This window comes from Pelophylax lessonae, assembly GCF_965119305.1.
Source record: "Pelophylax lessonae genome assembly, chromosome: 1".
Lineage (NCBI taxonomy): Eukaryota > Metazoa > Chordata > Amphibia > Anura > Ranidae > Pelophylax > Pelophylax lessonae.
This window is the reverse complement of record NC_138768.1, coordinates 851,761,081-851,774,581: the sequence shown is the minus strand read 5'-3', so window position 1 is coordinate 851,774,581 and position 13,501 is coordinate 851,761,081. Positions and strand designations below refer to the sequence as shown.

The 13,501-nt window shown below is 42.4% G+C and overlaps 1 protein-coding gene across 1 annotated transcript in view; it reads left to right on the top strand.

The window, feature by feature from the left end:
- ZNF638 (zinc finger protein 638) overlaps positions 1–13,153 on the top strand; it is a 273,992-nt gene extending 260,839 nt beyond the window's left edge. Inside the window, exons 22-26 of the mRNA XM_082250361.1 lie at positions 452–1,298; positions 3,983–4,204; positions 7,007–7,108; positions 8,412–8,530; positions 12,935–13,153. Of these exons, the coding sequence (XP_082106487.1) occupies positions 452–1,298; positions 3,983–4,204; positions 7,007–7,108; positions 8,412–8,530; positions 12,935–12,991 (1,347 nt within the window). The 3' untranslated portion in view covers positions 12,992–13,153. The remainder of the gene's footprint in view (positions 1–451; positions 1,299–3,982; positions 4,205–7,006; positions 7,109–8,411; positions 8,531–12,934) is intronic.
- The last annotated feature ends 348 nt before the right edge of the window (positions 13,154–13,501 follow it).

Below are 13,501 nucleotides of genomic sequence, written 5' to 3'. Positions count from 1 at the left end.
CACCTGTGATGTATTTCAGTTGTCTTGCAGACCTGGCCTGTTAGTGTGCCCTGAGGACCGGAGTTGAGAAACACTGCCCTAGAGAATAAAATAGTGGTTTCCAATTTTTTTGTTACATGATCTTACCGCAGAGGCAATAAATTACCCACATTTTTGGTAAAATTTAAAAGATGAGGTTGCACCAGTGCCTGCCAGACTGCTTTCATCCGACAGGTGGCAGTCTGCTTGTAAGATTTACACACAATTCCAGTGGCGGCAGCCACCGGAAATGTGTACAACCCCCCCAGTGTCAGGTCGATATGACATGTATAGCTGGCACCGAAAGGGTTAAAATTGCATTGGGAGGGGTAATCGCAAAGTGCAACGTTAGAACATCTCTTTATTTAGTAAGATCTCAAGTGCCATTATTCACGGTAGTTTGTTTTTTTTTTTTCATTTTGCGCCTTTATAGGAAGGAGAAGATGCTTTCCCATTCAATCTTGATGAGTTTGTTACAGTGGATGAGATTGTAGAAGAACATACAGAAAAGCAGAATGAAGATGTGGAAAAGTCTGAAACTGGTGCCACTAAGAGAGGAGGAAAGAGAAAGGAAAATTATCCTCCAGCTTCAGACACTAAGAAACCCAAGGAGGACAGCGGAGAGGCTCAGGAGCTTTCTTTTGTCACTTTGGATGAGGTTGGTGATGAGGAGGATTGCGCAACCGCCACAGAAAGCGCCCAGGATGAGGTAGCCCCATCCCTAAAGACCGTAGACAAAGGCGAAGTAAAAACAGTAGACAAAGTCCATGCAGGCGGCCCCCCTTCCAGCACACAGGACTCAAGCATGTTGATGACATTAGATGAAGTCAGTGATGACGAAGAGCCAAATTGTCCTGCCATGCCGAGCGGCTCTTCCACCATCCTTGACAAAGATCAGCTCCTGACTCTTGATGAGGTCAGCGGCGAAGATGAGGAGCAGACCTCACATTCTGAGCCATCCATCCAGGAGACTGAGAACAAGGAGAACAAGAGTGCGGACCCAGAAACAAAGGAGAATCCAGAAGTCCCAGATGTCCACTCTCAAGAGCAAGACCAAGAGAACCATGCAGAACAGCCTCTGCTCACGCTGGATGAGGTGAAAGCAGATGATGATGAGGATTCCATGGGTGATATGGAACAGCAATTCTTAACGGTTGATGAAGTTGGTGAAGAGGAGGAAGATTCAGAGGTTAAAGAGGAGGATGAGAAGTCCCAGCCCAAATCGTCAAGTAAATCGGGACAATCCAAAAGTAAAACAAGTTCTAAAGTATCCGAACCAGGTTCGTTTTATTGTGGTGTTCAAAGAAACTGTAGACTCTCTACAGTTTTTCATATTTTCTAGTGATCGGCAGTGTGGGTTGTGCATGTTTATGTACATGGAGCCAGTCATATAGACTTTTTATACATGTGCTTTAGAAACATTCACACACTGAAAAAAATTAGTATAACTCTGTAGTAATGTACATTCCTGTTCATGAACCGGAGCATATTTTTATGAACTTTTCTGTTCTTGAACCAAGTTGTTCGTGAACAGAAGCGTTCGTGAACTGAGGTATCGCTGTATTTGTAAATATTAGTTCACTTCAAATATATACATATAGCCCATAAGCAGGAGAAAAGAGCTTTTAGACCCCGTTCAGACAGGGGCGACGCGACTTGCTGGGGCGACCTGTGAAGTCGCGGTGCACCGTGACCTCGGCGCGACATGCACGGACTTCATATCATTGAAGTCAATGCAAGTCGCCTCCAGGTCGCCCCAAAGTAGTACAGGACCCTTTTTCTAAGTCTGAGCGACTTGTGTCGCTCCTATTAGAACCGGTCCTGTGCTAATCAATGGCAGGCGACCTACCGCGACTTGTCAGGCGACTTGGTCGCGCTAGTGTGAATGGGGTCTTATAGGCAGTTGACTGCCGGATTCCCCAGCATATTAAACTACTTCCAGTCCAAGCCTTTTCTAGCACTTTTTGTTTACATGTAACCATCATCAGTGTTTTTTGCCAGAAACCTGTATTTTTTTTAAAGCTGCGGACCTAGAGAATAAGTTGGTGGGTTTTGCAATTTTTTGTTACACAGTGTTCATGCAGCGGTTATTAAAGGACATTTTTTGGGGGGATGGGAGGAAATGCACTTTTTGTGTCTTTTTGCAATAAAATTCAAATGCATAATCCAATAATTGTTTTCCTGTAATCTAAAAAAAAGATAATGTTACGCTGAGTAAATAAATACCTAACCGGTCATGCTTTAAAATTGCACACACCTGTTCAGTGGTGACAATGTACGTTTTTTACTATCCATAGTCGATGCTTTAAAAGCCTTTACAGGATACCACTTTAGATTTACAGAGAAGGTCTAGTGCTAGAATACCGCCCATGATCTGACATTTCTTGTGATAGCTCATGTGTGGGACAATTGCTATTTGTTTGCATGCGGGGCCGACGCGTGCATTCGCCTTTGCTACGGGGGGCAACTTATGTTTACTTTCATTTTGTTCACTTTTATGTAATTTAAACCAGGGCTTGACAAACCCCCAGGCGCCAGGTCGCATTGATGACTAGAATTAGTGGCCTTGCAGCTGGGCTACACTGCGGCCCCCGCCTGCCGATGCGCGGACAAAGATGCTGCATCTGGCCAGTAATTGAGCCCGTGGCTTTGCAGCCTGCTGTAGGGAGATGCTTCCATCGGAGAACTGGTTCCCTCTAGTGGTGGCCAGGGCTGCAACAAGCACACTGGCAGCGCTGAGATAGAAACTGTTTTTTTTTTATTTCTCTTTTTCCATTAAAATTTTTTTATTCTCTCCCTGTTGTGCCACACAGCCAAAGGCCCCTTATACATGGGCTGTCTGATCAGGTCAGCCTGTCAGTTTTTCAGGTGGACCTGCTCGGACCCTTCAGTGTGGAGTGCCGAATGTCCGCTGACAACCGCCACCATCCAAAAACAGACGGATGGTGGTCCTACTTTCCATCCGTCTGGCAGATCGAATCAGATTGCATCAGAAAAAAATGGACAGGCAGTCTATTTTCATCCGACTGCCCCATAGCGGAGAGCGGGACTGTGTCCATGTTGGCTTTGCATAGCGGAGCGGACAAGACCCGTCATTTGCCTGCTCAGCGGGGATTAGCAGCGAAATCCCAGCTAAGCAAGAGGATTCCGCTTAGTGGATGTGCACATGTGAAAGGGGCCTAAGGTGGCATAAGTTACTGGATCTCCTATCGCCTCCAACTGGCTGCACTGTCCTTCCCTAGTGAGCCACTACCCATCACACCATCAAGCCAAGTGCACAAAGCCAAATGCCAGGCAACCTCAGCTGGTTCATTAAAAACAGGCAGCCGGTCTGACAGAAGCCGGCCATTTGACATGCGCGGAAAAAAAGCTGGCTCCTAACTTTTTTAGCTGGCTCCTAGATTCCAAGCAAATTTGTCAAGCCCTGATGTAAACATAGTTTGTGACAGCAATAGGCATGTGACAGGTTCTCTTTATGGAGAAATCTGGTGTCAATACGACCCCAGATTCTTCCTCTGCCCCTAAAAACATTTGATCACACCAAGACTGGTGTGATCAAATGCTTTATGCTTTTCATTTTTTGAAATGGCATAGTTTACATTCTCATAAACCGGAACTGATGTAAGGTCATCCCTTCAGTTCCCTATATCCTTGAGATGGATTGTTTTTACGTAAAGTTTGCCATCTGCTCTAAAAAAAAAAAAAAGGGTACTTGGATGATGCCTGATATAACCACTTTAAGTCCAGTGATGTATGGATACATTGCTGATCATCTAGTGGTTAATGTTTCTATTTGGAAACAGATTATTACACAGGTAGCATTTCCAATAGAAAATAATTTGATATTTTTTAAAAACATTGCATTTTCGTCATAATTTTATTAAGCTCAGATTTGCACAGTCAACTTTTGCAGGAGGTACAGAAAATATATTTGGTATGCAAACCCATTTTTCTCTTTTTATAGATTGCAAAACGCCAGTTGGGCGAAGAGGCAGGTCCAGAAAACGTGGTTTATCTGAATCCGCTGAGGACGCCAAGGACACATCACTGCAGACTTCTGCTGATTCCAGTATTAGTGAGTCTGATAAAACCCCTTCTAAGACTAAACCGAAGACGGCTACTAAAGGCGCTGGCCAGAACAAAGCAGGGGGCAGCTCTGTTACCACCCCGGAAAAGCCTTTAACTGGTAGGTGATGTGTGGGTATATATGCTTTGGAGAGCGGAGTAGATATTCTGTTATTTCTCATGCCTTTTTGTAAATAAATTTCGGAGGTCACATGGATATAGACGGGTCGTAACACGGAAGGGCCTGGCAACACTTCAACCCCAATTTAAGTAGGCTGCCTGCAATCTAATCACCAATTACATTGTAAGGCCAAGTTACATTAAACTGTTTGAGCCGGTTTCAGGTTTTCATTGCCATGTTATGGGTCTTAGGTTGGACATTTTATACAGTTTTCTTGTACAGTTTTTCCTTTAGATTTACCAACACGGTATAATATGAGGTCACATCTAAACTTTCAATTTGTATACATTCAGCCAGGCTCTTGCACTACATAGTGGAAAATAAATATATTGGAAATTAAATAAAAGTTGTATAATGTATGGCCAGCCTTAGGGGAGGTTTTTCCTGCACTACTTGTCAAGACCGGAAGCTGTGGGAATGGTCTCTGTCTGGAACACAGATTAAAAAACATAAACGTTTCTTAGGAGAGTTATACGGGAATATTTTAATTCCTTGTCCCAGTGAGGACCACTCCACCCTTTCACTTGTGTGGTTTTCACAGGAGAATGAGTAAATCATCATCTCAGTGCGACCAAAGACGGTTAAGGCCCCTTTCGCACATACTGTTCATTTCATCAGTTCAGTTACGTCAAACTGGATTAAATGTTAGTCAGTTTTTTGTCAGTTTTTTTTATTTTTTCACATCCACTACCAATGCAGAAACGGATGAAAAATAAACCATTTGTCAGTTTACATCCGTTTTTCATCCGATCCGTTTTTTTAAACTGATAGGGCTTTCTTCTTTTCAAAAAATGGATATTGACGGAAGCGGATGAAAACAGATGATCATCTGTTTTTCCATAGGAATGCATTGATGTCCGGTTTTCATCCGTCAACTGGATGGATGAAAAACTGACAAGCGGTCCGTATGTGTGAAAGGGGCCTAACAGGGGCCTAAAACAAACTAATCAGCAGATTGCACAGCTATGGTCAACAGCAGTGAAGAGCAGTACATGTCTATAAGCATGCCAGGGTTTTTTTTTTTTTTTATAAATAGAACGTTATGGGCTCTGGAAAGGACATCTGGGGTGTAGGGTGCTGGTGACATGTACAGGAGGTTGCATGTAACGCCACCAAAAAAAAAAAAAACAATCTGTCTTACTGCAGCGCAGAGGAAAGTAGATGGACTCAGCAATTAAAGAGGAAGTAAACCCTTTGAAAAAAAGTAAAAAAATAAAATAAACCTGTAAAGACAAAGGCATAATGAGCTAGTATGCATACTAGCTCATTATGAAGTACTTGCCTAAATACGAAGCCCCCGCAGTGCCACCTGCTCAGCAACAGAACAGCCGACATGTTCGGCCGTCCTGCTTTCTGGATCGTGCCCTCTGGCCATCTGATTGGCCGGAGGCACGATTACATCACTCCCGCGCATGCATGTGGGAGCAGCCGTTCACGGCACAGGGCTCTGAAGGAACGGCACGGGTTGCCATTCCTTTAGAGTGCATGTGCCTATGACGTCATCGGCTGCATGACCTGTAAATATCTCCTAAATGGTACATGTTTAGGAGATATTTATAGCACCTATAGGTAAGTCTTAATATAGGCTTACCTATAGGTAAAAGTCTTTAAAGTGGGTTTACAACCTCTTTAAGTTACTGGGATTTAGGAGTTATTTCTTGAAAACAAAATGTATCAAAAAATTGTATGTTGGGAACAAGGAAAGGTATTAAGGCCTCTTTAACACGGAGCGGACTGTATTTTGATCCGCCCCCGGGAACTTTTTTTTTTTTTTACGGACATGGATGTCCGTATGTCCGCATATCATCCCATCCGTTTGCGGATGATATACGGACATAATGTATGTCTATGGGATTGCGGATGTCAGCGGATTTTGAGTCCTTTCCATTTTTTAAACCGAAGAAAAATAGGGTTTTCTTCCGTTCCAAAAAACGGAACAGAACTGAAAGGACGCAATTTGGATGTCAGCGGATGGTCATCTGCAATCCCATAGACATGCATTATGTCCGTATATAATCCGCAAATGGATGGGATGATATACGGAACGCCCGTGTGAAAGAGGCCTTAAGAGCCGGTTCACACTGATCCGACTTGTCAGGCGACTCGATCGCCTGACAAGTAGCTCCCAATGCTGTGCAATGGAACCGTTCTAATCAGAGCGACTCAAGTTGCTCCGACTTAGAAAAAGGTTCCTGCACTATTTTTTGGCAAAGTCGGAGCGACTTGCATTGACTCGTTTGCAAGCCACAATGAAGTCGCCCTGCTCGGGCAACTTCAAAGTCGCCTGAAGTCGGGGCGACTTTGAGTCGGATTAGTGTGAACCGACTCTAATGCGTACGTTGCCCTTAATGTTTATAAACAAACATTCTACTGCTAGTGGCTTTTGAGGAAGACTTTGGGAAATATTGTTTTTCACAGTGTTTTGTAGGCAGCTTACTGTGACACAGAATGATTCCTCTTTGTTTCTTCTCCTGTTTTAAAGGGTTTGGGAGATGAGGGCTAGCTAAAATTGTCCTTAGGGGTAAGCTAAGGACTAGTTTGAAATTAAGTGTGGATGAAGACGTGAGGTCACCCCCTTCGGCAATGTTATAGCTGGTTTTGGAAAATGTTAGCAGCCTAACATCTGCATGGAGCTGGTGTAGGAGCCGTTTCAACCGATCAGTAGGAAAAAGTCAAATTAACTGATACAATCACTGTACTGCAACTTACATTAAATCCAATATCTCGTGTTTTTTATTTCAGGTACACCTAAAACTTCTGAAACTCCAGCAAAGAAAACAAAACTGGAATCTCCTTCCCCAGGGAAGACAAAATTGAGCCCATTTAATTCTTCGGTGCCAGTGGGTGAGTGTTAAATGTTACAGGATAGCGTAAATCAGCTGATCCTCTTGACCATTTTGTGAGATTACCACTACAGCTTTTCATTAGACTTTGTGTTAAGGAAACTGAAATGTAACCTAATAATGATGCAAAGAAACAAATTTGAAGTGGTGTACACAAGTCAGGTGTTGCAAATTAGTGCAGCATGACACTCCTCCTTCTCTAGTACTTGCCAGCAATAGGGTTTAGACTGCATTCACACGTGGTCGTTTACACGGATTTTGTAAACCTTTTCTGTGTATGGTTTTTCAGGCATATTTAGGCTTCAGTGTTTTTGTTTTAGCCAATAGAAAGCTAGATACTAGGAGGAGGAGATGGTGGTTTAGGCCTAAAAAAAAAAAAAAGTTTACAGGGTTTCTCAGACTGTCCCGTTAAGTTTTATGGGGTCAGAATTGCCCCGTTCTGATTAAAAAGTAATTTGTAAGTGTTCACAAGCCTGTACTTCAATGCCTGTAGCACAAAAAAGCTACTGTGCGAGCTGAAGCTTCAGGCTGGGTTCACAAATGCGAAATGGATGCGGGTTTCCCCCGCATCCAATTCGCATGATAGGAGAGTGGGAGAGCCAGTCCACATTTGGAAAGTGTCCTTGTGATGCGTCTTCTGGTCCGATTTGGGTGTGAATTCAGGCCAAAATTCAGACCTGATTTGCACCTGAATCTTGAACAGACGCGTACCAGACCCCAGGCACGAACTCACAGGCCCCATCAGTATGAATCAAGCCTCAGGCTATGAAATGCTAAGATGTGATTCAGGGCTTATTGATTGGATCTCAAGCACTTTGGCGATATGTTACTGTCCAGCTATTGTAGAGCTTTCTCACTGATCAGTTTTTCTTCTGTTTTTGCACTACCAAAAGCAGAAGAAAAATGCATGGCAATTAAATCCTATTTAACTCTTCACACCAGTCAGTTGCAGGTCAGTTTGAAATGTCCTGCATGGTGCATTTTTTTGGTGCAGAAAAAAAAAAATATGCGTTTTTGGTGCATGTTAATTTTTCTTATTTTAACAGATGAAAACGCAGCAAAAATGCATGTGTGTTTTTATGGTGTTTTTGCAATGGAGCACTTTGCCCATTTAGTATTGTTATCTATATGGAGCTGGCAGGTATGACTCCTGGCTCCAATGACAGGGAAGCGCTGGGGAGGAGGTGAACTTCCAAAGGGATCCTTTAGGTTTCAGCATGTTTCTCATTAGCTGCTACATCAGATTTGTACAACTCACCTGATATGGCTTTTAAATGCTACAATTTTTTTTTTTTTCTTTGCAGGCCTAGAGTTTCTTGTTCCTAAGACTGGATATTTCTGTGAGCTGTGTTCACTCTTTTACATGGATGATGCATCAAAGCTGAAACACTGCAAGAGTCTGCGCCATTACCAGGCAGTGCAGGTACTGGAATTATGAGTGTGTGTTGTATGAATTTTAGCCACTAGGTGGTGGTATGTAATCACGTTTTGCCTTTTCCTTTTTTTTTTTTTTTTTTAAACTTCTTTTTTATTTTATCAATTAAACAACATGGTAATACATCAATATAGTTACATTACAGAAAAATACTGTACACAATATCTGCAGGATTTCTCATGGATCCAATATAGGTAAAGTAGACCACGAATAGATGTGACAATACAGATCCATGAACATGCTTAAATGAATGAGAATAGCAGTGTTACAACACATTTTGCTTATTCAACATAAGACTAAAAACTCCGCAGTAAGAGCAAATGGTGGTCAGAGTTGTATCCCTTCTCCCAAGCGGAGTGTAGTCGCAGACCGGACCCCACCGTGCCCACACATCCCCCACAATTAGACCAGCGTAGAGCCACACGTGTCAACCAGGTCAACCCATGCACCCCCAAATCTTCAGAATTGTTTTTGGACAGCCCCTGGCTTCAGAAGTCATTTTATATAGAGGTAGGACCTGGTTAATCAGATTCTTCCAGAGGTCAAGTGGAATCCTGTCCGGTTTTGCCTTTTCCTAGATATTATCATCACTGCATTGTTTTAAAGTGGTTTTTTTTTTTTTTGGAACCTGCAAGGTAATGTCATAATGTGCTAGTATGTATGCATTACATACTTGCACAATATGTTAAACTTGCCCTAAAACGAAGCATTCCAGTGTCACAATGTCAATGCTGCAGGCGCTCCCATCTTCACCCGTCTTGCTTCCAGGTTTGCGGCCTCCGGCTCTGATTGGCCAGAGCCACGATGACGTTGGCTTGCATGCGGGATCGTCGTTTACTGCACTTTGAAGGAATGATACGACTGGCCATTCCTTCAGAGGGCATACACCAGTGATGTCACTGGCTGTATGTAATGTAAATATCTTCTAAACAGGGCACGTTGAGGAGATCTTTACACTTCCTATAGGTAAGCCTTATTATAGGTTTATCTATAGGTAAAAGCAAGAGCTGGAAATTTTACTTAAACTTGAAGGAGAAAATGCTTTTTACATAGTTTTAGTGAGTACACGGTATTTAGCAATTGCAGCGTTGACTTTATTTATGCTGCTTCTAGTGATCATCCACATGTTAGCAGATTATATTTTATTTCCCAGATATTGGATTGCTGAGGTAATCTCTCACTTTGTTTATGGACCAGATCTTTTACACTTCCTTTTGCAATATTTTTATTTTTTTAACATTTTTAACATACAAAAGAGTCATGAATGAGGATTGACAATAAACCAGACCACCCACATCAGTCAAATAAGCCTATAGTAAACATTAAACATCTGGTATCCCCAGAGTTTAATATCCTGTACAGGCGTTCGCTCCACAGAAGGGTGTCAAACTGGTGGCCCTCCAGCTGTTGCAGAACTGAAAGTCCCATGAGACATTGCAAGGATGACCCCCTTAAATTTTTCACTCTTTGTTATATTGCAGCCATTTGCTAAAATAATTTAAGTTCATTTTTCTTCCTCATGAATGTACACATAGCACCCCATACTGACAGAAAAACACAGAATTGTTGACATTGTTGCAGATTTATTAAAAAAGAAAAACTGAAATATCACATGGTCCTAAGTATTCAGACCCTTTGCTCAGTATTTAGTAGAAGCCCCCTTTTGATCTAATACAGCCAGGAGTCTTTTTGGGAAAGATGCAACAAGTCTTTCACACCTGGATTTGGGGATCCTCTGCCATTCCTCCTTGCAGATCCTCTCCAGTTCTGTCAGGTTGGATGGTAAACGTTGGTGGACAGCCATTTTTAGGTCTCTCCAGAGATGCTCAATTGGGTTTAAGTCAGGGCTCTGGCTGGGCCATTCAAGAACAGTCACGGAGTTGTTGTGAAGCCACTCCTTCGTTATTTTAGCTGTGTGCTTAGGGTCATTGTCTTGGTGGAAGGTAAACCTTCGGCCCAGTCTGAGGTCCAGAGCACTCTGGAGAAGGTTTTTGTCCAGGATATCCCTGTGCTTGGCCGCATTCATCTTTCCCTCGATTGCAACCAGTCGTCCTGTCCCTGCAGCTGAAAAACACCCCCACAGCATGATGCTGTCACCACCATGCTTCACTGTTGGGACTGTATTGGACAGGTGATGAGCAGTGCCTGGTTTTCTCCACACATACCGCTTAGAATTAAGGCCAAAAAGTTCTATTTTGGTCTCATCAGACCAGAGAATCTTATTTCTCACCATCTTGGAGTCCTTCAGGTGTTTTTTAGCAAACTCCATGCAGGCTTTCATGTGTCTTACACTGAGGAGAGGCTTCCGTCGGGCCACTCTGCCATAAAGCCCCGACTGGTGGAGGGCTGCAGTGATGGTTGACTTTCTACAACTTTATCCCATCTCCTGACTGCATCTCTGGAGCTCAGCCACAGTGATCTTTGGGTTCTTCTTTACCTCTCTCACCAAGGCTCTTCTCCCCCGATAGCTCAGTTTGGCCGTACGGCCAGCTCTAGGAAGGGTTCTGGTCGTCCCAAATGTCTTCCATTTGAGGATTATGGAGGCCACTGTGCTCTTAGGAACCTTAAGTGCAGCAGAAATCTTTTTGTAACCTTGGCCAGATCTGTGCCTTGCCACAATTCTGTCTCTGAGCTCTTCAGGCAGTTCCTTTGACCTCATGATTCTCATTTGCTCTGACATGCATTGTGATCTGGAAGGTCTTATATAGACAGGTGTGTGGCTTTCCTAATCAAGTCCAATCAGTATAATCAAACACAGCTGGACTCAAATGAAGGTGTAGAACCATCTCAAGGATGATCAGAAGAAATGGAAAGCACCTGAGTTAAATATATGAATGTCACAGCAAAGGGTCTGAATACTTAGGACCATGTGATATTTCAGTTTTTCTTTTTTAATAAATCTGCAACAATTCTGTGTTTTTCTGTCAGTATGGGGTGCTATGTGTACATTCATGAGGAAGAAGAATGAACTTAAATGATTTTAGCAAATGGCTGCAATATAACAGAGTGAAAAATTTAAGGGGGTCTGAATACTTTCCGTACCCACTGTATGTATGTATGTGTATATATATATATATATATATATATATATAATTATATATTAAAATTAGGTTTCCCTTTTAAAGAACTGAAGTCTCAACAAAATAAAAAAGCAAGCACCCTGTCTTGCTTGCAGAAGAGACCTTCAGGCCTGGTTCACATCTATGCATATTTTAGTGTGTTTTCAAAAAACGCACACTACAATCCATTACCATGGTTTCCTATGGGCCACGTTTACATCTGTGCATTTTATGGAAAGGACCAGGGACCAGCAGGGTGTGCTTTTGGTTTCATAGACTTCAATGGAAAAACGCACCTGGAATATGCATCAACTGCAACCTGCGTAGGTGTGAATCAGGCCTCAGTGGTTGATTTACTAAAACCGGAGAGTGAAAAGTCCTGGTGCAGCTGTGCATAGAAGCCAATCAGCTTCCAGGTTATAGCCCTCGTTCACATTGGAGGCAGGTTTGAATTTGTGTGTGTTCAGCCGAACTTGCACGATTTCAAGCCTGTGTTTCATTGCGAGTTCGGGGGCGATTTGAAAGACATCTGTGGGGGTATAATGCACAGATGTCTATTGAAATCACTCACAAAGTTGTCAAAAGTAGTGTAGGAACTACTTTTGGAAATCGGTGTGGCTCCGCAGTCGGACAGTTCCATTGCTGGCAATAGGCTGCGTTTTGACATGTCTAATCCCTCCAGTGTAAACAGGGGCTTATTGTCCAAGCTTAATTGAACAAGCTGAAGTTAGAAGCTGATTGGTGCAGCTCTCTTCATGGTAGCCAAATTTTGCACACTCCAGTTTTGGTAAATCAAACCTACCTGCCTGCTCAGTCTTTTTTAGAATGTACCCTGAGCCGTGCTTGCACAGATCTGTGTCCAAGAATGGCTGAACTCCTGCGCAGGAGTGAGGTCATCCTATGCCAGCCAAAAAAAGGTGTCCACAGGCTGGCACCCAGAAGAAGCCGGTAGAAGATGCTAATGCCAGTGTGGGACCTTGGACCCTTTTGCAAGCTTCAGTTCCACTTTAATAGTGCATACAACATGTTTCTAATTCGGGAAGATTGATTTTTTTTTTTTTTTTTTTTTTCCCATGAAATTCTTTGCGGTCTATAAATAAAAAATTTTTTAGTTTTTTTTTTTTCTCAAAATGTCCTGGAATGTCCGTGACTGGCCATAAATAATAAATGGTATTTGGTATATTTGGTCTTGCACTGCATATATATGTGTGTGTCCATCCTGTTGTATAGTATATTCTATGGTGTGTGCTAGCTGCTAGTTTTCTACTTTTCCCTTTTAGGGCAGCTTTTTTCTGTTGTCTTTAGAAATAATCAATGTCCTTTTTCTTTCTAGAAACACTTTGCCCAGGAGGAGACTACGACAACAAAAGGGAAATCTCCCAGCACATGAGATCACTGAACCTCCCCAACAACTTTACAAGCTCCGGGATGTGAAGTAGAACTATAGGGATCATAGTGTAAATTTCTTTTCCATTTCTCACAGGTTCACTTATTTAAACAGATGTTTATGTTGTACACTCTGTAGACTGGTATAAATGTAATAGTTGTTTTTTTTTTTTTTTTTAAATCTTTATTGCTAGCCTTTTACATTGTACTAATGTTACAGTACAGACAATGATTTCGTCACTGGATTTGGGAACTGTACATGGTCCTGGATCAGAGTTTGCTCCCACGACAGCTCCACTGATTCTCTCATTGCCTCCAACCCCCACGACATACTTGTAAGGAAGACAACTACGGGACACATTTCTGCTATATGTGTATCTGGGTAGCCTTATCGCTTGTTTTCAGCGGCATTGTCTTCATATGTGAAGTCTTCACAGTTTTAAAGTTATTTTGTTGGCAAATGCTCTTACAATCTTTACTGATTTTTTTTTTTTTTTTTTTTTTTCTCATTAGT